Source organism: Procambarus clarkii, chromosome 20, assembly GCF_040958095.1.
Source record: "Procambarus clarkii isolate CNS0578487 chromosome 20, FALCON_Pclarkii_2.0, whole genome shotgun sequence".
Taxonomy (NCBI): domain Eukaryota; kingdom Metazoa; phylum Arthropoda; class Malacostraca; order Decapoda; family Cambaridae; genus Procambarus; species Procambarus clarkii.
In genome coordinates this window covers 25,840,678-25,864,615 of record NC_091169.1, presented here as the reverse complement: position 1 = coordinate 25,864,615, position 23,938 = coordinate 25,840,678, and the positions used below count along the sequence as shown (strand labels likewise).

At 39.3% G+C, this 23,938-nt stretch overlaps 2 protein-coding genes across 9 annotated transcripts in view; both read left to right on the top strand.

The window, feature by feature from the left end:
• Positions 1-15,947, top strand: part of Drat (Death resistor Adh domain containing target) — a 46,598-nt gene extending 30,651 nt beyond the window's left edge. For both annotated transcript variants that reach the window (XM_045738030.2, XM_045738029.2), the window contains exons 2-9: positions 2,521-2,662; positions 4,529-4,663; positions 7,983-8,083; positions 9,053-9,222; positions 10,555-10,708; positions 11,275-11,422; positions 11,790-11,942; positions 13,178-15,947. In XM_045738030.2, the coding sequence (XP_045593986.1) occupies positions 2,546-2,662; positions 4,529-4,663; positions 7,983-8,083; positions 9,053-9,222; positions 10,555-10,708; positions 11,275-11,422; positions 11,790-11,942; positions 13,178-13,309 (1,110 nt within the window). In that variant the 5' untranslated portion in view covers positions 2,521-2,545 and the 3' untranslated portion in view covers positions 13,310-15,947. The remainder of the gene's footprint in view (positions 1-2,520; positions 2,663-4,528; positions 4,664-7,982; positions 8,084-9,052; positions 9,223-10,554; positions 10,709-11,274; positions 11,423-11,789; positions 11,943-13,177) is intronic.
• Positions 15,948-21,718: 5,771 nt separating this feature from the next.
• LOC123755409 (serine/arginine-rich splicing factor 5) overlaps positions 21,719-23,938 on the top strand; it is a 36,504-nt gene continuing 34,284 nt past the window's right edge. The window contains exon 1 of one of the 7 annotated variants that reach the window (XM_045738037.2): positions 21,719-22,015. The gene's annotated coding sequence lies outside the window, so the exon portion shown is untranslated. Of the gene's footprint in view, positions 22,016-22,122; positions 22,255-22,318; positions 22,479-23,938 lie in introns of those variants that run through there. The other 6 variants (XM_045738031.2, XM_045738033.2, XM_045738032.2 and 3 more) reach the window with 6 other exon arrangements.

Here is a 23,938-nt window from a genome sequence, read left to right as displayed (position 1 = left end):
GGATCTTCGGATTACGGGCTCACTATAGCCCGTGCTACATGGACATTTCGTTATGAGGAGCTAAATCTAAAACAACTGGATCTTAAACCTTGTAAGTCATTCGTTCTTACTGTGTTCAACTGGTTCGCATACCGTGGACATTGTGGGTTCTTGGGTGTACGTCGCTGGCTGTTAGATGTTGAACGTTGTTGGCTATTAGACAGGGTGCGTCACTGGCTGTTAGTGTATATAATTAGCTTAGACAGGGTATGTCACAGACTTTTAGACAGCGAACGTCACACTCATATTTTAATTCGCGGGTTCTTAGGCAGGTTGCGTCACGGGTTCTTAGACAGGTTGCGTCACGGGTTCTTAGACAGGTTGCGTCACGGGTTCTTAGATTTCGTCACGCGTTCTTAGATTGCGTCACGGGTTCTTAGACAGGTTTCGTGACGGGTTCTTAGACAGGTTGCGTCACGGGTTCTTAGATTTCGTCACGCGTTCTTAGATTGCGTCACGGGTTCTTAGACAGGTTGCGTCACGGGTTCTTAAACAGGTTTCGTCTCTTTGGTCCCGCCTCTCAACTGTCAATCTACTGGTGTACAGATTCCTGAGCATTCTCGAGCTCTATCATATCTACATTTGAAACTGTGTATGGAGTCAGCCTCCACCACATCACTTCCTAGTACATTCTATTTACTAACTACTCTGACACTGAAAAATGTTCTTACTAATGTTTCTGTGGCTCATTTGGGTACTCAGCTTCCACCTGTGTCCCCTTGTACGTGTACCACCCGTGTTAAATAATCCAACCTTGTCTACCTTGTGTGTGTGTGTTTTGAAATATGAAGACAGCCCCACCATGGGAGACAGGAGGCGTCTGGTGGTGGACATTCCCCCCAGGCGACCGACCCCCCGCCATGGACCCAGAGCGACGGTACGCATTATAGGGGTCCGGGTTTAACAAGGCGTATGTTTAGCCCTAATTCCTATCTCCTTTAGCCTCACTAAAGCCACATCAGTCACATTTGGTGGGGCGATGTCTGGCTGGCCACCCTACTCCTTTCCTTACTTCTTTATCACAAGGCGCCTTTACTTGTTGTTTCCAGTACGGGTTCTTCGCGTTCGTTTTTGGTTTTGTCATTTTTGTATTTGAATCATAATTTAATAATTGTTTATGCTAGTTGAGGTTTTATTAGACTAGGTGAGGTTATATTAGTCTAGTTAATGTTACATAACGCTATATAATAAGAGTGGTCTTGGTGAATTTATATTTATACAAGTGAGGTTAGCTTTGGTTAGATTAAGCTACTTTATTATTAGATTATTCTAGTTGAAGTTATATAAGAAGTGGAGGCATAGACTAAGCTAGTTGGTAATTAGATTCGACAGGGTACGATTAGATTAGGTTAGATTAGACTAATTGAGGTTAGATATATTAGGCTTTATGTACTTTGATTAGGCTAAGGACATATGGCCAGGTGGGAATAGATTAGGCTAGGTAAGATTAGATCAGGGTAAATGGAAGTGATCATTCCTTGAGGATTAACGAATTCCAAACAATCCAAAATAAAATCACTAATACAGCTGGAAGAGCTATGGTATCATTATCAACAATTAAGAATTTTTGGAATGTTGGGGCAATTAGTGCTCACCATTATCGGTACTCCCATGCAAAAATGGAGGAAAGCTGATATCTTTCCAGTTCCCAAACCCCATTGAGTACTGAACAAAATAAGTCCAGTATGACCATTTTCCTGCATAACCCAGACAGTGGAGAGCGAGACTGAGACGTAGATGAAAAGATTGGTGAAACTGGAGGGGCACTCTCAATGGGGGCAAAAATGTTAACTTTGGTGGACCTTGGTTGTAAAAGATGTCACGTTGTCACAACTAATGGATGTTTACTCACAATTCAGCACGAAGTATAAATTCTTCTTGACAATTCTTTTTGCAGTTCAAGAAGAATTGCAACAGGTTGAACAACCCTTAATTTATTTTTATCCGGAACCAAGCCTTAGGAATGAATTGATTCATTTCAATGAGTATATGAAACTGAATGTGATTACAGCTGATACTGAAACTGAATGTAGTTTTGAAATGCATTTGCTTAAGTAAATTGTGTCACAATAATACATCTTCAGAAGGGTACCTTCACCCTTTTGAAGATGTATTATTAAATACGAAAGTACTTAAAGAAATTCCTGCTTCAATTCTTCCTTCGTTGTCTGACACTGTCACATTTTTCATCAAGTGTTAATTTTCGTGATTTCCACACACACACACACACACACACACACACACACACACACACACACGCACGACTACGGTTTATGGTAGTCAGTTCAACCCCTCAATACACGAGGCTTGACCACTGAACTTCCAATGCGATTTCTTTTTCAGTTTTAATGTCTCAGTGTTGAGGATAATGAGAAATTGTTCCCGACAAATAAGGTAGGGATTAATATACTGTACATAAATTTAATGAAATTTCAGCCAATTTAAACATAGGTAATTAAATACATGTTTATGTGTGTGCAGGGCGAGCGGCACGAGTGAGGAGGAAATGGCGCGCCTCATGAAGCAAGTGAGCATCGAGAGTCCCAGCCACACGCTTAAGGAATGTATATTCAGCTTCGAGACTCCCATGCCTGACATCCCACCAGCAGGAGCCAGGGTCAAGGTATCTTCGTTCTGCCACTCATGTCAATTATTGACTAATCAGTTAGTCTAATTATTATATCTTCATTTGAACCCTTTTTCTTTAAAATTCATCCTTTATTCCGGGTTCGGATCCCGTGGGGGGGGGGGTGACAGAATTGGTTGGGCGCATTTCCTATCACTTAATGCACCTGTTCACCTAGCATTAAATAGGTGCCCAGGAGTTAGTTAGCTTGTTGTGGGATTGCATCCTGGGCGAGGTCAGTAATTCGGTTTGGGGGGGGGGAGAAGAAGACCTCGATAAATACACTCTGGCTTCCTGTCCCACGACACAATGAATTATTTTTAAATTATAAATGATATGTTTATCCTGTACGCCGCCCCTTAACCAAGAGGCAGCAGTGGAAAGGTTACACTCACCCATATTTACTACCTACAGTTATCAAACTGGGGATATTTGGCTAACATTTACGGTAGTAGATAATTTTGAATTGAACAGTTACACATTTCCCTGTATATTTGTTATAAAGTTGTCTCTGAATTCACGTATCTTTTCCCACTCCATCACATAGTGACGTGCGAATAATCACTACAGTATCAAATTATTCGCACATAGATCATGCTAATAATTTTGTTGATACAATGTACATTTGGTCAGGTCTACATCAGCAGGTAACGAAAATTCTCAGAGATACTTATAGCCGAGCAGTAGTAACATCTAGGAGTCTGCTGATTTTATTGGATGAACCATAGATGTGTGGCTCCTCTTGCATGCGAGTATGATGGTAGATGGAATTACTAGTGTCGATTTCACTTTGCCTCAGATCTACAAGGTTTTGTTGAAGTTCTTGGTGTATTATTGCTCTCAGACTGCTTATAGGCAATCCAAAGTCATAATCAACTCCTTTGAAGGCAGGTTCTTTAGCTAACTCATCACCTCTATCATGCATTCGGAGGCCTACCTTACCTTGAGGTTACCTTGAGGTGCTTCCGGAGCTTAGCGTCCCCGCGGCCTGGTCGTCGACCAGGCCTCCTGGTTGCTGGGCTGGTCAACCAGGCTGTTGGACACGGCTGCTCGCAGCCTGACGTACCAATCACAACCTGATTGATCAGGTATCCTTTGAAGGTGTTTATCCAGTTCTCTCTGGCCAACATGAGAGATGGAATCCACATGAAATGGACTCTTGTTACCATCATTAATAATTTTTGTTGTATTTGTATCTAGCTTCAGAAACGAGCATGTTACAATTGTGCCTTAAATAGTTGAGTGCAATTAAGGATGATAAAGAATCACTTAAAATTAATGTATCAAGTTTGGAGACGTACACTTTTCAGTGCAAGAAGTAAAGCAAATAGTTCGATTTGAGGGGTAGTGGCCTAGTTGTTTATACGGACCCAACTTTCAAAATGTAATCCATCAATCACTGTCAGGACAAGTGCACTTCCAGCTGTACCCGTTGGGGCGGTGTAGGGAACTAAGTTGAATATGGTTTGAGACAGAGAGAATGCTCTGTGGTCAGAGCATCAATATGGCTTAAGGCGTTGAACTTTGCCTCAAGACGAAGCTTGGGCTGATCTTTAATTTGAATCTGATACATTCTGAGTTCAGTTCCAGTTTTAGTTATCCATTCTGAACAATAGTGACCTTCAATAAAGAAATTCTGAAGGGCTCCTGTGCAAGGGTTAGAAGGAGCTAACCTAAGTATTTTGAGCACAATTAAGGATAACAAATATTACAAATTATAGAGATATTGTCTCCCACAACCGAAAAAAAGGCTGTCCGTGCAGCCACCTATCCAGATCCTTGCCAGACCCAAAGGTACTTAGCCTGAACGAGTGAGCCACATTATCCACTGTGCCAACTGAAACAAACATTTCCGTGTTACAGGTTCGTAATGCTGGTGTGTGTTACCGCCTGAGGTCGGCGTCATCTTCCTCTAGTATCAAGTCTATTGAAGCACTGCACTGCGGGTCACCACTGCATCACTCAGTCAGGGACACTGCACTCTTCCCTGGTTATGAGGTTAGTCATCTCACTTTATGTCCGTACACAACTGGCAATTGTAGGCTGACCTACATTCCAACGAGTTATCTAGTACACATACGTTGCATCTACGCAAGGAAACTATATCTTTGAATTTCCATTGAAAATAGCCTATTCTTACCTCTTTATTTAACCTAACATAAACCTATGCATAAAAATATAGTTATCTGAGATAATACCAATTTTATTTCAGAATATTATCTATATTAATACATGCCTTAATTCAAGGTCAGCTACTTTATTGACGAACCTGGTTTAATGATGCGGATAGTCGCTGATATTTATAGGACTGCAGTCGTCACCAAGTTAACCCTTTAAGTACACAAACATGATGGAACATTGAGTCCTCAAGTCATTCCCTTCAGTTCAGTGGCCATCATCAAGTGCGGCAAACTTAGTGTTTATGTACAATAATAGTTATATTGCCTCGACTTGATGTGAGCCGAGAATAGGTTGCTCCTCACAGGAGGACCTAGAATTTTGTGGGTTTCAAAATTTTTGCTGGAACTATACAATACTACTACTACTACTACTACTATTACTTCTACTTTTACACTACTACCTATATAGTTATACTGGTTTAGCGCTCTCTCTCCTGATAATTACCTTACCTTCTACACTAATACTACTACAACAGTTAACATAATACTATTATACACTACTACTACTGTTTTACTACAGCTTCTACTACTATTGTACTACAAGAACTATACTACAACTTCTACTACTATTGTACTACAACAGTTACTACTATTGTACTACAACTGTTTCTACTATTGTACTACAACTGTTTCTACTATTGTACTACAGCTACTATACCTATTACTGCTCTACTTCGGGTTTACTTCGGCATAGGATCTTTGGATCTGTCTTTATGTTTTAAGCAAGTTTTCTTTCGTAGTTTCTTTTGGTTGATCTGATTTCCTGGGCGGCGGAAATTAATGCGCGTCTTTATATCGTATATTCTATATTGCTCTTTGTGGATTGATACATTTTCCAGAGGTTACGTTATAGTCATTATAACATTTTGTGGTGACCCCCGGTGGCTCCCTGAAGCTATCCTGCTAAGATTGCTCCATATTAATAGGTCTCCCGAAGTTGCTTGGCCTACCGGGGAACCAGAGCCAGGCCTCCTCACATTGCCACAATTGCGTTGCTGGTCTGTGACTCAGACCAGCAACTGTGTTACAGACCATTGAGACTGGTCTGTGACACAGACCAGTCTCCAGTACCCTCAGATTCTTCGGAGATGTTGTTGTTGTTACAGATTCGCTACCTGGAACAAAAAGTTCCAAGTAACACGGGCTATGGTGAGCCTGTAGATAGCTATTTATTTCGGAGATGGAACCGGGACCGCTCTGCTGGGGGATCACTGGAATACGTCGGTGAATTTTACCCATTTGGGTTTAGGGGGGCTTTTCTGTCTTCGACATTTGGCTTTGACTTATTCTGCTCCCCGCTGGACGCCTGACGCTTTGTTATCCAGAGTTTTTTCTACCACAAACGTGACCACACATTTACAATGCTAACCAGCATACAGTATATACATTTTCTTCTGTCCTCCATCAACAGGATTAGAGATCTATTAAACATATAGTTCAGTGATTTATTGAGTCTTGGAGTCAGTAGATGTCGATAGACTGTCCTCCAGTTGTCCCTCTAAGTGGGGTACTGTAGCCGCCCCTTACCCAGCAACAACAACATACCTGGCCATGCCAGAGACCGGTAGGGGATTCCCAGGGCCTGAAGGTGGCTAACCAGACATCAGGACCGCTCACCAGAAGAACAGTCGCCAAGTGCAGCCAAAATAATCAGGCTAAGAATGGCGAACACAGCGTGCCATATAGACAAGCACACGAACCCCAATGCACCACAGCATAAGCAAAGAATGCCCCCAGCCAAGGACTCAAACATCTTTGATTAGTCCAAGGCGAGGCTCTCCACCCTGGTGGCCAAGCTACTTGGGGGTGAATTCCCGAACACACCAGAGAAGGTAATTGTGCAAAGTATTTAGTCTAATTTATTAAGCACCCCATACCCATCCTGTGGGCAGTAGTGGAAAGGATTAGAGGCACATGGGCTCAGGGACTGAACCCCAAAATTCATTTTGCCAAGCAAATTACAGTCTTGGAAAGTTAACTAGAGTTCTGAAGTGACTGGAACCCACAACCGAGAGAATCCCAGCTGCTGAAGCTGACCACTGGACCACCCTAACTTGGTAAAAGTTATACAACTGAATTTCTACTGAACTCACAGGTAGTCTGGAGGCCCTCTTGAAGTCAGTCCAAGTCAGGCAGGACAACAGAGTTCAATAATTCCCAGTACTTAGCTTGAAGCAGTGGGGCTTGCAGACTGAACCTTCCATGACACAGACAGACTGGAAGCAGCTCCCCATGCTGCCCCATCAGCAACAGAACTGAGGTGAGAAGATAGCTGAGGGCTGGGGCCAGGCCACCTGGTAATGGTAATTGGTACAATAATTTTTAGCTAGTTTGAATGAATCCCTTGTTTTAAGGGAAGTGTTTGCAGAGTTGTTTGGCAGTTTCAATGCTTCATTTCTGCAAACCCTCCAGTTGTTTGTAAAACTTCTCTGACTTTCTGGAGTTTTTTTCTGGTGAGGTGGTGGATTGTCACCCATTCCCTGTGCCTCTGTGAGGGAGAAGGGGGCATGTTCTGGCTCCGACTTCTGGTAGGCCAAACAGAACTGATATGAGCTTTTAGTTTAGCAATCTCAACAAGATGTGAGTACTGTATGGTCGTTTGGACACGAGACAATTTGACGAAGTTTGCTCTTCCAGAAAGAAGCATATCATTAACAAGTTCAGTGATGACCTTGTGGAAATTTTCCCATGATGCTTCCATGTCCTTAATCAAAAGTATGAGATTTTCTTCTATCTGTATTTGATTGATTATGCTGTCTTCTGATGTTAGCACATCTAAAATGCTATTACTTCAGGTGGGCTCTGTCACATGCTATATGCAAAAGAAGTCCTGAACCAGGTCAAGAAATTGTTCTCCGTTTACTTTTAGTGTTAGATTCACCCAATCTATTATCTCATTTTTAAAGTCCCCCATTATAAGAGCTAGGTTTTCTACTGTCACGTTATGACGGTCAGTAACTTTCTCAACAGAATAAACTGAAGCTTATATAACCATACTCATTTCCTTACCAATGTGTTAAGAGAATCTTGTAACAAGACTGAGGATGCTTTTCTTGCATATCATTTAATTCATTTGAATTAATTTTCTTTTCAGTGACATTACGGTAGATTGATGTGATCATGTTGGTGTGTTGCAGGTGGCTGGGACAGTGGACGCCCTTGGAGAGGAAGTTGGCGAAACAGATCTCAAGCTGGGGGACAGAGTCATTGTATACCCATATGAGGGACATCCACCAGGGTATGCCCCCACTATACGTACTCTTCAACTTCATCTTGCTTAAACTTCCATTGCCATGCTTAAACATGCCTAAGAAATTATTAAAGCAAAACTTAGGTGGCACCCCATAGTAAATTCATTTCACTTCATTCATAGGGTTTTACCAACTGTATTTATTTTCCCAACCTATTTTCTAGTCCAAGCTCTCTCACATCTCCTTACTCTCTCATTCCTTTCTTTCCCTTTTCATTAGGGAGTGAGTTACATATACAGTATTAGTTTTTTATTTGCATGGTACATTTGTATGGATTTCAACCCATCTTCAGACCAAGCCCATTCCATCCAGCAGTCGACCCCAAAGACCCATTAATCAATTTTCCCCATGGTCCCTGTGGTGCAGTGGTTAAGACACTCGCCTGGCGTTTCGCAAGCGCTTTGTCCTGAGTTCGTATCCTGGCCAGGGGGAAGACTTACTGGGTGTTTTATCTAGTATTCTACCATTCATTCCATGTGCATGTAATTTCCTTGCTAATCTTTCATGTGGTACCTTATCAAAATCTTTAGCATAATCCATGTAACCTACATCTGCCAGAAGTCTTATGTCTGAATAGCTGGTTACTGTTTCCAAAAATGTGAGCAGGTTTGTAAGGCAGGATCTGTTTTTAACAAACCCATGCTGTGTTGATTTACACGATTGTTCACTGTGAGATTGTGAATGATTCCCTCCCTTAGGATTCTTTCCGGGAGCCTGCAAGTGTGTAATGTCAAGCTGATCAGATAGTAGTTTCTGATGGGCTTTTTCTGCCTTCTTTTAAATAGAAGAAATAGGAGAGGTCCTAAGATGCTGCCTTGTGGCACTCTTTTTAGTTATTGGTAGAGCTGGAGAGCTTATGTCATTGATGACTATATACAATAACGATGTCTGTTGTTTAGGTATCTCATAAATATGTTTGCAAAGTACGCCTCTGTAAAATTATCTTTTGTTTACAGATATGCTGAATACATTGCAGTGCCTGAAGTGCAGTACTTGATTAAAGTGCCTGAAAACATGGGTCTGAGCACAGCTGCTATGCTGCCCTCTGGTGCACTCTGGGCCATGAACACAGTCTTTAACGCTCATAAACACGTTGAGAAAGTCCTCGCAGAGAAAGGAGAGACGGGTGAGTAGGAATGCCATAAGGAAGGCACATATCATAGTTGAAGCATTGTGCCATCACATCCAGAGTAGTTATTAAAGTAACCATAAACAACTCATCAATTTTTAATTCTTAATTGGGACACTCAAATCTGATCCACCATTTATGCCATGGGGGGAGGGAGGGAAGGCTATATCGACTTTTGTAATTCATACAAGTCGTATCCTGGCCGGGGAGGATTTACTGGGCGCAATTCCTTAACTGTAGCCTCTGTTTAACGCAACAGTAAAATGTGTACTTGGATGAAAAAACGATTCTTCACGGCAGGGGATCGTATTCCAGGGTCCTGCCCGAAACGCTACGCGTACTAGTGGCTGTACAAGAATGTAACAACTCTTGTATATATCTCAAAAAAAAAAAAAAAAAAAAAAAAAAAATATCTAGGGAACACTTCCTGACAAACATGATCTGACATAAGCTTACCCCCTTTTTTTTCTTTTTTTTTCTCCTCTAATTATTACCTATCCTTCACCCTATTGTTACACCCATCACATTCGTACCTTTCTTCCTGTTCTTACGTTTCGCCTTACTCTTACCTCCTCCTAGGAATTATCTTCGTCTCTTATCTGCTCCTCACCTCACTCTTGTCTTACTTAATACCCATGTCTCCCTTACTCCCGTCACAATCGACTTCATAATGATCCAGAACGGACTGAAACGTCATCGTCTCTTCATCTTCTGGTGTGTTGTTTGGTCATCATAACTTAATTAGGCATCCCAAGATAAACAAGGTTTTAGTTTAGTTCATTTATTATGCATGCCATACCCATCCTGTGGATGGGTATGTGTGAAAGGTTATAGAGGGACATAATGGACTCAGGAACTGAACCCTAAAGTTCATTTAGCTAAGCCAGTTAGTCTTGATAAGCTAGTTACACAGTTTAATGCATATCATTATATCAACAATGGGTGTGAGAATGACCACAAGTATAGTCTCTAAGCTAAGCAACATTCAGATGTGGTGAACTAGTTTCATAATGTGATTTGCTTATCAAGCACACCACCCCCCGTCTAGTGGGCAGTGATGGAAAGGTTACAATCATCTGCATTTACTACCTACAGTTAGAAAGTGGGATATTAGGCTAAAATTTCTGGTAGTAGTTCATTTTGAATAAAATGTTGGCACATTTTTTGAACATTTGTTAAGAGCTACCTTTAAATTTATGTATGTTTTCAAACTCCATCACATAGTGATGGAATGGTATGCAAATAATTTTGCTGACACACATGTTGAACCCTGGTTCCAGTCCTGCATTGCTCATAAAAAATTGTTATGGTGACTCTCTTTCATCACAGGTCAGTGTAAGATACTATTGGTGGGCACCGGTGGTCTTGCTCTTTGGGCAATGAGAATTGCTCGTTTTTACTGGCCAGAAAAGAGAGATCGTATCAACATCAATGTGGCGTGTCTTAGAGATGAGGGAATCTCTATTGCACAGGAATATTTAAAGCAAGTATTGTTAATACAATAATAATAATAATATATTTTATTTATACAAAATTACAGAGGATCTGAGTACAATGATTTCATTGCATTAAACTGTTAGATATTTGTATTTTTATAAAGCCACTAATCACATGTAGCATTTCTGGGGTAGCTTAAGATTAATGTAAAGGCTTTATAGTTCATATTCAGTCTAATAATATCATTAACACTCGCTTCCAAGCATCTGAAACAAAAATTATAAATAAAACTTGTTAGGATTTGTCACATCTGATAAAAAGAATAAAATAGCAAAATAATATAAATACTGTACTCCAAAAGTACTTACTGTACAGTACTAGAAGAAATTAATTGCAATCATGTACAGTATAGTATCACAGTTTAAAATCAATTTTATTTGTTGTTACATTTGAATTTTAATATAGAGCATTTATAACATTTAAAAGTTTTCAGCTGACTTTCATTTACTATTTATTGTTACATATCACAAATTGTTATATACTGTATATATAATAGTAAACTTATTTACTGTAATGAAACTAAACCTTAACATATTTGCTTTGCTACCCCAGGGTAAATGTTGTCCAGTGGAATGAAGATCTTTATGAGGAGCAGCTAGTAGAGCGTACTAAGGATGCCTGTGGAGGACCTGTCGACATCGTCATTGACTTCAGTGCCACTTCACGCTCCGTTCGAAGGGCTCTCAAGTGCCTGGCTCCCGTAAGTGCCTATGTGAATTAAACTGTGGCAACAATACCAGAACTATGAATGTGTGTATCCATATTGTTGTCCTTTCAGCCGTTGCATTAAGAATGAGTGTTTAATGAAACTTACTCAGAGCATTATACAAAAATACATACAATCTTTTTCCATTTATTACATTATTTAGTATACCTCCATTAAAACAAATAGCCATCTTCATATACAGTACTTTACACCAAAATAATGTTCAAAAAGATGTATGGATTCACAAACAGAAAATGTCGCCATTCCACTCATAATATTTCAGTTGTCCTGTATATTGATACAGATTTTAGCAAAGAAAAAAAAGACTAGTTTTTCATATGTAATTTTGTAAATCTTGCAGGGTGGTGTAACGCTCATGAGTTCAGAACATGCAGAGGGACTTATATCCCGCTTTGGAGCTGTTGCTGAAAAAGAGAATCACCACCTTATTCCAATCGAATTTGGTACCTTAAATCAGCTCCGGAATCTTGTACATCTTGTTTCTACAGGAGAGGTAAGAAAAATATTATACTGTATTTGTTTATGAAAATGCATGTAATGCAGGAATAGTATTTATTTATTTATTTATTTATTTATTTATTTATTTATTTATTTATTTATTTATTTTTATTTATTTATTTATTTATTTATTTATTTATTTATTTATTTATTTATGTACAAGAAGGTACATTGGGTTTATGAGAGTACAGAACATGGAAGTTTTACATTCTTGTAAATTTGTTTTAAAACATGACAGGTAGTGTAAAGCAGTAAGTTTATAAAGTACTATACTGTATATACTACCTCTTTTGTCATAAATGTCTCTCAAATTCAAATACTGTAATCTAGTTAAAAATAATTCTTTATGACTACAAAGTTAATGGGTAACTTGTAAAATTTAAAATATATATATATATATATATTTATAAGCTTTGTAAATATGGAATCCTTACAAGCAGTGTATATGTGTGCACATATAAAAAGTTAACTACAGTACAAATAATACTTGCTTTCCTCATAAGCAGCCTGGGTACAGTAATACACCAAAACCTTCAACAAAACCTTGTAGATCTGAAACAAAGTGAAATCTATACTATCAATTCCATCTATCATCATATTAGCTAGCATGCAAGAGAAGTCACATATCTATGGAACATTCAATAAACTCAGCAGACTCTTAGATGTTACAGTTGCTTGGCTTGGCCTTTGTTATTAGTATCTCTAGGCGTTTACATTATTTGCTGATATGTAACTATGTGATGGAATGTAAACAAATACAGTATATGAATTTAGAGTCAGCTCTATAACAAATGTTCAAAAAATGTGTAAATATTTATTTCAAAATTATGTACCAGAAGTTTTAGCCAAATACAGTATCCCCAGTTTGCTAACCGTCGGTAGTAGATGTGGGTGATTGTAACCTTTTCACTGCTGCCCACTGGATGAGGGGTGGTACAGTATGCATGCTAAGCAAATTAAATTATAAAACTAACTCAGCACAAATGTAAGTTGCTTAGCTTAGAGACTGTACTTCTGGTTGTTCTTGAACCCATTGTCAATATACTGTATAATTGAACAGTGTAACTAGTCAATGAAGACTGTAACTTGCTTAGATAAATGAATTTGGGGGATCAGTTCCTGAGCCCAATTGTATGTGCTTCTGTAACCTTTTCTGCTACTGCACACACACAGAATGGGTATGTAGTGCATAATAATAAAGGAACTAAACTAAACTTTTCTTGTTAACAGATTGAGCCTCCACCACACACCATATTCTCAGCTGACCAAGCCAATGAGGCCTTAGCAAAGATTGGCCGAGGCCTAATCCCAGGTCGAGCCATTCTGGAGTTTCCTGAAGACGATGAAGAGTCTGAGGAGTAAACTCATTTATGAAGATTTTACACAAATGTAAATATACACTGAGGATGTATTACAAAGAATCTTCAAGCAACACTGACTTTCAGAGACCTTACCTCATGAAGGCACCTTCCTGAAGATTTCCTGATTTCAGGACTGCAAAACCTATTACTAGTTTCTCTCCACAGAGCACCTCAGCATTGAATTCAAAAGGTGTTCTAACCAATATCTTTTTACTTGAATATTTTGGTACTGGTGTGAGTACATTTACATTGGAATGTGATTTAAAAATATTGTTGTGGACTTCCTAATCCTAATTCTGGTAGTGTTCTGCAATGCTAAGCGACTTAGGAAGGAGAGATTATCTAGTAATGTGATAGAGGAATTGTGACTAATTTTTTTGTGTATAGTGTTAGCTGTGCTTGAAAATGTTAATTATCACTGGTTCCGAGGAACTTCACACTGGTTGATAACTTACAGGACACTTGGCAGAGCATCATTGTGAATATACTTTTTATATTATAATGAACGTGGTGTGAGAAGCATCACAAAACAAGCTACTTTTAGTCATAATTATTTAATTAAGGCTCAGGTCTTCACAAGGTTTGTTCTTCCTTTTGCCATTTGTGCATCAGTTGTACTGCAGTTTTCCATAGCATATCAAAATGAATGAAACAATGCCAAAGTAACGTACAGTAACAAGTCTTATATCAAGACCTTATACTGTATTATAACATTTTTTTTTTTATAAGAAAACAGCTTATTTATATGACAAATATACAAGGTAATTTGTCAGATTTGTTATGTGCATATTGTTAAAGTGATCATGTAAATATTGAGTTTTGGATGGGTTAAACCAACCATTGCTGACTCTATTGTGGTTGTTCTTTATTTAAAGAAATCCACAAAAATACTGACTTAAACGGCTGTGATAAAGAGGCACTCGTATTCACTTCAAGACCGGTCACAAAGATCATCCGCATTATTGTTATCCTTTACCTGTGCTAGTGAGCATGTGGCCATGGCATTTTCTGGAATATTCAGAAAAACTCATGGAATATCAAGCAGTAAGGTTCAGTAAGTAGAGATGAATTAAGATAAAATAAAAGATCTCTGCAATCAGCATTTATGCAGCAACGAGCATGACATGCTTGTTCCAGTAGCCTCAATGAAAGCTTTTTGTACAACTTAAGCCTCAAGTATATGGCAGTTATTGAAATGCTGATAATAAGTATACATGTTTTATTTATTATTTAATTACATAAATGTTAAATATATATTTAATGTAGTATATAAAAAGCTACATACTCTATTGTATAATCAAATATTTTGCATCATTTGGGCATTTTTCGGAATTCTTCTTTCTGGACATAGTAAGCAACTCGGTTATAAATTTTGAGAAATGTGTACATCATTCATTCTTTTATATACAGTATATATATATATATATATATATATATATATATATATATATATATATATATATATATATATTTATATTTATATTTATATTTATATTTATATTTATATTTTACTGGTATATAACTAAATTTTAGTTTTTATTGATCTGTATAATAATGAATATTGGCAATATTTAACAGCAGCGAACATTGCTTACAACACAGCTGTTTTATGGAAGCTAAACAGTGCTGGCCATAATCTGGCCTGCAAGTCTTGCAGCACAAGAACCTTATGTTTTGTGGACTGTGGCAAAGTTCCTTGCGGTATCATTTGCACAAGTCTGCAGCATTGAGCTCATTATGAATGTGGCTTATTTATATTTTGTTAGAAAAACAATGCTTATTATTTTAAGGTTTTAAACTTGTGTCATGAGCCAAAATGGCAATGGTTTACCAGCATCTTACTTTGTTATCCATGGACAAGGTATATTTTTCTTAACATTCCTTAGTGTGATCTCTTTAATATTTCAGAACTGTTACAAATACTTGTGTTTTCTTGTCACAAAGGCATCCAGATCTATTATGTACGTGTAGCAGAGTACAGTGACTGTTGTGGCTAATGTGGCAGTGGTGACATATGGTATGCTGATTTAGCCTCATAATACTGTTTGCCTAGTATGGTAGATAAAAAAAAAAGAGGCTCAATAAAATCAATATTTACTTGCCAAAGAAACTTAATCATATCTCTCCTGAGTGATGTATGGGGTGCATTTTACTCTATACAGTTAAAACTCTGTTAAACCTCTTCAGGGAAAGAACCATATTTTTTTACTTGGTTTTTATGTAAGTAAACCTGAGCAGTCATCCTTGTAACATCAACAGGTAGTGCAATTTTATTTGAATACATCTATTGAGTGTTAATACATAGATAAATAATTACAAAACTGAAGGTAATTATATTATTCAAGTGGGTTTAGAGGTTTTATTAATGAGGTAATTAATGATGTGTATGGCAATGGCTCTAACAAAGTTATGACTTAGTCATCTTTTTATGTGCAGAAAATATTGTACATTGTATATATAACTGCATTGCCATAGATTTCTGGAGAAAACAAATTACTTCAGTTTATATATACATATGTAGTATATGGTAGTATAGTACTGAAGATTAGCAGAGTACAGTACTGTATTATGTATTGTAAATGTATTTAAAAATAAATTGATTATGTATAGAGCCAAACAAATAAAAATGCAATTCAAAATATTGTTTTTTATCATTATCTACACCACTGAATGGACATAACAAAGGGGATATTAAGAAGGTATTAAAAGTATCAACATAAGACAGAACACGAAACAATGGGTATAAATTGGATAAGTTTAGATTTAGGAAAGACTTTGGTAAAGACTGGTTCGATAACAGGGTTGTTGATTTGTGGAACCAATTACTGCATAACGTGGTGGAGGTGGGGTCCCTCGATTGTTGTTTCAAGCGTGGGTTGACATGTATATGAGTGGGATTGGGTGGTTATAAATAGGAGCTGCCTCGTATGGGCCAATAGGCCTTCTGCAGTTACCTTTGTTCTTATGTAAAACCAAGAGATCAATGCATGAATGTTCGTAATAAAGCAAATAGGACACTGGGTTTTATTAATCGAAGCGTTAGTAACAAGACACCTGGTATTGTTCTTCAGCTATATCTTGCTCTGGTTAGGCACCATTTAGATTATGCAGTTCAGTTTTGGTCGCCGTACTATATATAAATGAGTATAAATTCACTTGAACGTGTCCCGCGTAGGATGACAAAGTTAATTCCCCAAATTAAGAGCATAAGAACAAAGGTAACTGCAGAAGGCCTATTGGCCCATACGAGGCTGTTCCTAATTAGAAACCTGTCATATGAAGAAAGATTAACAAAGCTTAAATTGCATTCACTGGAAAGGCGAATAGTTAGGGATCACATGATAGAGGTTTACAAGTGGATGAATAGACTTAACAAAGGGGATATTAATAGGGTATTAAAAGTATCAACACAAGACAGAACACGAAACAATGGGTATAAATTGGATAAGTTTAGATTTAGGAAAGACTTGGGTAAATACTGGTTCGGTAACAGGGTTGTTGATTTGTGGAACCAATTACCGCGTAACGTGGTGGAGGTGGGGTCCCTCCATTGTTTCAAACATGGGTTGGACATGTATATGAGTGAGATTGGGTGGTTATAAATAGGAGCTGCCTCGTATGAGCCAATAGGCCTTCTGCAGTTACCTTTGTTCTTATGTTCTTATATAGTAAACACAACATATAAGTGTTATACTCGTGGAGCAAAATGCTTGTACATATATCTCCGAGGTATTTTTTCTATCATACCATTATCATACATCCAAACAATTTGATGTGGTACACTACTTATTTCCTTATTTCTATATTTATCAATAAGTTGACTCTAATACATAATGATCTAAGGTGTGGGCGTGCTGCATACTACATAATTTACACTCATTATCTTTTTCACTGACATCAACACCGTATTGCCATTTTCACCATTTTAGAGAAAATACACCCATGACTCACCATGGGAACGTCCTGGTAAGGTCAGCCTGTGACCTCAGATTCAGCAAGAGTTAATTGAAATATTTTCTGACTACACTCTAGTCAGCTTGTTCCTGTTCATGAAAAATCCTGATAGTATTGACAAACAACGTAATGGTACGTCTTGAGTGTTTTTTGCACACCATGGGGAGCTGACGCCTTGATGGGCTGACGAACTATTTAGGTGTGCAAAGCATTTTTTCCCGTGTAGGCTGAATCAGCTGGGAACAGAACCACACCAGACTTTCCCACAACAGTGTATATATACCCCTGTATGATAGTTAGGAGGCAGAGTGCTGAAGGGCTAGAGGACAAGAGGTAGTGTGGGCCGCAGGTCATCAAGCGACGCTCAGGAGATAGACTCACATCAGGACATAGAAGGTAATTCTCAAAGCTAAGCAATGATTCTTGTCTCATTGCTTGAGGCAAGTATATACAAGTAAGCTCAGTAGAACTTTTGGTAGAATTCTTTTGACCATGTAGCTCAGTCGATTAAGACAGCGTCTGGGATGCTCTCGGACTTAGGTTCGAATCCTCGTCACGGCCCTTTTGGATTTGTTCATGTAGTGTTTTCTGTAGGTAATTTTAAGAACATAAGAACATAAGAACAAAGGTAACTGCAGAAGGCCTATTGGCCCATACGAGGCAGCTCCTATTCTATAACCACCCAATCCCACTCATATACTTGTCCAACCCGTGCTTGAAACAATCGAGGGACCCCACCTCCACAATGTTACGCGGCAATTGGTTCCACAAATCAACAACCCTGTTACTGAACCAGTATTTACCCAAGTCTTTCCTAAATCTAAACTTATCCAATTTATACCCATTGTTTCGTGTTCTGTCCTGTGTTGATACTTTTAATACCCTATTAATATCCCCCCGGTTATGTCCATTCATCCACTTGTAACCTCTATCATGTCACCCCTAACTCTTCGCCTTTCCAGTGAATGCAACTTAAGCTTTGTTAATCTTTCTTCATATGAAAGATTTCTAATTTGGGGAATTAACTTAGTCATCCTACGCTGGACACGTTCAAGTGAATTTATATCCATTCTATAATATGGCGACCAAAACTGAACTGCATAATCTAAATGGGGCCTAACTAGAGCAAGATATAGCTTGAGAACCACACCAGGTGTCTTGTTACTAACGCTGCGATTAATAAATCCAAGTGTCCGATTTGCCTTATTACGAACATTTATGCATTGATCCTTTTGTTTTAAATTCTTACTAATCATAACTCCCAGATCCCTTTCGCAATCCGACTTCGCAATCACAACACCATCTAGCTCGTATCTTGTAACTCTATCATCATTACCTAACCTCAGAACTTTACATTTATCAGCATTAAACTGCATCTGCCAATCCTTTGACCATTTCAAAACCCTATCTAGATCAACTTGAAGTGATAGTGAGTCCTCCTCCGAATTAATTTCCCTACCGATTTTCGTATCATCGGCAAATTTGCAAATGTTGCTACTCAAACCTGAATCTAAATCATTTATATATATTATAAACAACAGAGGTCCCAGGACAGAGCCTTGAGGCACTCCACTTACAACATTTTCCCACTCTGACTTGATTCCATTTATACTAACTCTCTGTTTCCTTTGGTATAGCCATGCCCTAATCCAGCTTAATATAGCACCCCCAATACCATGAGACTCTATCTTTTTAATCAGTCTTTCATGTGGCACTGTATCAAAAGCTTTGCTAAAGTCAAGGTATACAACATCGCAATCCTTACCACTATCAACTGCCTCAACAATGCTAGAATAAAAAGATAACAAATTTGTTAAACATGAACGGCCATTTATAAAACCATGTTGCGACTCAATTATTAATTTATGTTTTTCAAGATGAAGACGAATTTTATTTGCTATTATAGATTCGAGTAACTTTCCCACAATAGACGTTAGGCTAATTGGTCGATAGTTAGACGCAAGTGATCTATCTCCTTTCTTAAAAACTGGTATCACATTAGCAACTTTCCAAAACTCTGGCACTCTGCCTGACTCTATTGATTTATTAAATATGGTTGACAGTGGGTCACAAAGCTCCTCTTTGCATTCTTTAAGCACCCTGGCAAACACTTCATCCGGCCCTGGGGATTTGTTTGGTTTGAGTTTTACTATTTGTTTAAGAACATCCTCCCTGGTAACTGCTAAACTCGTCAACCTGTCCTCGTCCCCACCCACATAGACTTGTTCGGCTGAAGGCAAATTTCTAATTATACATTCATATGTTGCCCTCAACTCAACTATCTCATACATACTTTTCTTTTGCAAGGGAATAATTACTACATCTACGTTACAATCTTTCCATGGTGGTGTGAATTGTCTCTTAGGTTAAGAAATACATTCTGGAAGAACATCATACTTTATAACATTAGATCATAAGGTACTCATAGATGATCTTTTCTTATACTTTAACATACATTGTGCATTACTTGCCACCTTTTGAAATGAGAGGATTAATTATTAGCTCCCCCACCTCTCTTTAATCTAATGGCAGAGGCTACATTTATCTCTGAAATTCTATCCTCAATACTCTTCAGATTCAATCATAGCATTTCTTGGGCATCCTAATGGCTTCTCTGTTCTCATGGCTTCTTTTTGTACCTTCAACTTTCTACCTTTACCAAAACAAGAAATGACAGGTGCGGCATAAGAGATCTTACAGTACTCAAGTACTATATCATTCGTAGCACTCACTCCCTTTCCACAGCATACCAAGGACTTCAGAAGTTGTTATCTCTTCCGACATTGACCCAACAGTCTGTTCATCTCAGCTTCCAAACTCTCATGGGTATATCCAACATATAGTGCCTAAATATTTATATATATTAACTCCCTATATTTTTACCGTTTATTTTCAATATAATAGATCTCCGACTTCTACATTCAAACTTAGTTTTGCCTTCATTAACCACCAGTCCCATATGGTGACACAGATGTCCGAAATTACCCAACACCGTTTGAACTTTTGAAATATCTTTGCCCAGATTGTTCATTCATATATATGTCTAACCTACGCTTGAAACAATCAATGGATCCTACTTCTATTATGTTACGCTGTTCTTAATCTAATACCCTGTTATGTTATGTTATTGTAATTCCCTGTTATAGCTAGTTTGGGGATTCAATTATGACTAGTTGGGGATCCTGCTGTGTCTAGTTGTGGATGCTGCTAATGGCTAGTTAGGGAATGCTGTTATGGTAGTTGTGGAAACTGCTATTGCTAATTGCGTTGGGGATGTTGGTATGGTTAGCTGCAATTAACAATGGGTTCAACAGTGTGTTCGAAGAACGAGCACAAGTGCAGTCTCAAAGTTAAGCAGCCTACATATGTGGAGAGGTAGTTTCATAATTTGAAAATTTGCTTATCATGTGCAAGTAGCACGGGCTATGGTTAGCCTCGTCTCAGGTGAGCTCTGGAATGCTTTTCCTCCGTGATATTTAGCATCAGTGATAAGTGTCCAGTGACACTGATGTTACACAGTCTCCCAGGCTTAGTGCCTTCTTTTGATAATTACTTACTCACATGTATACACCCATCCTGTTGATGGTGACGGAAAGCTACAATCACGTGGCTTAGAAACTGGCTCTTAATGTACTTCAAGCTAAGTAATTTAATCATTTGTGGTGATGTGCAGTTAAGTTTGCTTAGTTTATTTATTATGCACCCCATACCCTGTGGGTGGTAGTGGAAGGGGTTACAGAGGTACATAATGGGCTCAGGTTGATGATGATGAAGATTAAGCCACCGAAAAGGTGGCACGGGCATGAATAGACCGTAAGTGATGGCCCTTTGGACCAATTTCCAGTATCATTAGCTGATACTGTGGAGGTGCGACTGCAGCCTACGAATAGGTACGAATAGACTTCTCGAATGTGTCCAAGATTGATGAAGATTAAGCTACCCAAAAAGGTGGCACGGGCACCGTAAGTGGTGATCTGTGGAGATCACCGTAAGTGGTGACGGGAGATGTCTACCGTGAATGTGTTCAAGATTGATTAATTGATGAAGATTAAACCACCCAAAAGGTGGCACGGGCATGAATAACCCATAAGTGGTGGCCCTTTTGAGATATACCAGTATCAATAGATGATACTGGAGATCTGTGGAGGTGCGACTGCACCCTGCATGACGGGAGATGTCTCCCGTGATGGGCTCAGGGACTGAACCCCAGAATTCATTTAGCTAATACGGAGATTCCGGGAAAACATGAACTCATGACAACTTGCAATTTATAATTAATGAAAGCAGGATTATTTGGGAACCTTTATCAATATAAATAGAAAATGAGAACGTATAAGATCGGAAAGAAGTGAAGTGTTTAATATTAGGATTTTGATTTAATATATATTAATCCGTCAAAATATGTTTGCCAAATTTATTTTAAAAGAGTGTACGAGTTTTCGATCGGCAATGATTACGCGTAAATGCGTTCCAATAACTCATAATGAATACTTTGACGTCAACCTATTCCACCTATTTAACAATAAAACCGATTATTTCCTACAGACAGTTAGAATACAATTATAATTCAAAAATGAAACATGCAAATAGATCGACAGTTTAAGGGGGAAACACTAAAGTAGGAGTGGGCAAGGGTTTAGGGTGAGTAGTGTTAGTTAGGGAACCCGCCGCCAGAGGTTAGCACGTGGACGGCCGCGCCCGCACCGCCCGACCGACGCGCTCACAACCTGCACAATTTCTCTGTAAATGATACGTAAGTGACCGTTTGCTGTGTTTGTTGTAGCTTCGTTATACCATTGTGGTTTGTTTAATTGTGCTTGTGACTAGTAAGTGTGGCGATGTTGTTGTCTGGAGGCGGGAGTGTTTGGGCCCAGAGTCCAGGTACGCCATGTTGGACTGATAAAGACTCTTGGCTTGCATAACGTGCGTAATCTTGTGTCCTGGGCGAAAAATTCCGGCTTCTGCGCGTACCTTTATCGCTGAAGTTATCGGGTAAGGTAGCTAGAAGTGTTTATGTGATGTTGGCAAGGTAGGCAGGAGAGGAGAGAGCAGCAGTGGAAGGTATTGTGGAAGACGCTGCCAGGATCGTTACGTCATGTTGCTTGCTTGCGCCTCCCTCCTCCTCCCTCACACTGCCTCGCTCACCCCGTCACCTGTCCCCCTCCTCTTACCTCGGTCACGCTGACAAAACCTGACTATCAGTTCTTCCTCGCACGGTACGGTGAGAATATTGGTTGATGCTTCACACTAGGGCTTAAGTGCGTGCTATTTGGGTACAGACCGGGGGGATACCGCTGTTTGGGTGCAAGTCCCCGACCCAGCCTCCCAGGTACTGTAATGTTTAGGTACAGGTTCTCCCCAGGGCCCCTGTGCTATTTGAATAAAGTTCCCTACAGTCCCTGCCTTATTTATGTATGAGGTCCCCCAAGGGCCCTGCACTGTTTGGGTACAGGTCTTTCTGCCTGCCCTCCCCCCCATCTAGGGTTTTACTGTTTGGGGGTATCCCTTCTCTGGGACTTTGCTACTTGTGTTTGACCCCTCTGGGAATGAACTATTTGTTTGGCCCCCCTCTGGGGCTGTGCTATTTGGGTATGGCCCCAGTGATAATGCTGTTTGAGTATGATAATGCTTTCTGTGGTACAGCTATTTAGGTACTGTGCCCTTGGTTACCATTCATGTTGGTTATGGGGCCCTTGGGGAACTGTGCTACTTGGGTATGGGACCTCCCAGGTATGGGGGGGTTGGGGCACTACTATTTGGGTACGAGGCTACTGACGGTGTGCTATTTGAGTGCGGGTCCCCCAGGCATTGTGCCGTTCGGGTATGGGGGGCCCCTTGGCACCATGCCATTTGTTTATGCGGGCCTCCAGGCACTGCACTGTTTGGGTATGGGGTCTCCAGTGCCTCCAGGTACTGCACCGTTTGGGTACGAGTTCCCCCCTGGGACTAATACTAATAAAGTCCCCCCCTGAGCACAGCACTATTTGGGTATATGGGCCCCTGTGCTATTTAGGTATGGGGTACAGTACTATCTGGGTATGGGGTCCCTGTGGCACCGTGCTATCTGGGTACGGGAATCCCAGTGGCACCATGCTATCTGGGTACGGTAATCCCCGTGGCACCGTGCTATCTGGGTATGGGAATCCCCGTGGCACCGTTACTAAAGAGGCTTCAAGGATTCTCTGTATCCAATAACAAATCTTTTAAGAAATTCAGGCTTCTGTAAGTTATAAAAAAGTATCAAGAAAGTGGGGAAGCCTTAAATTAGATCAGTGTCATATACTGTACTTCCTTTACAAAATTCTATAAAAAAGAAATCTGGAAAAAAAAGTGTACTTAATGAGAATACATTTTGTAATGGGGTAGGGGGCTGACAATTTTGATATGTGATGAGGTGAACAATATTTTAAAATTGGACACATTGATTCTTCCTAGACTGTCAACAAAAACTCTATACTGTCCCTTATAAATGGCTAGTACTGAAAATAAAAAGCCAAATGGAAAGTGGGATCCTTTAAGGGTTTGGCAAGAACCATTGTTGTTCATAATCTAGGTAAAGAGCCTTCCAGGAAGTGAGCAGCAACAGTCTAAACTCATTAGCTCTATACGGTACTCGTGTATACATTATAGCACTGTGTACTCGTTGAATCACGTTTACCCAATACCCTTCACTTGT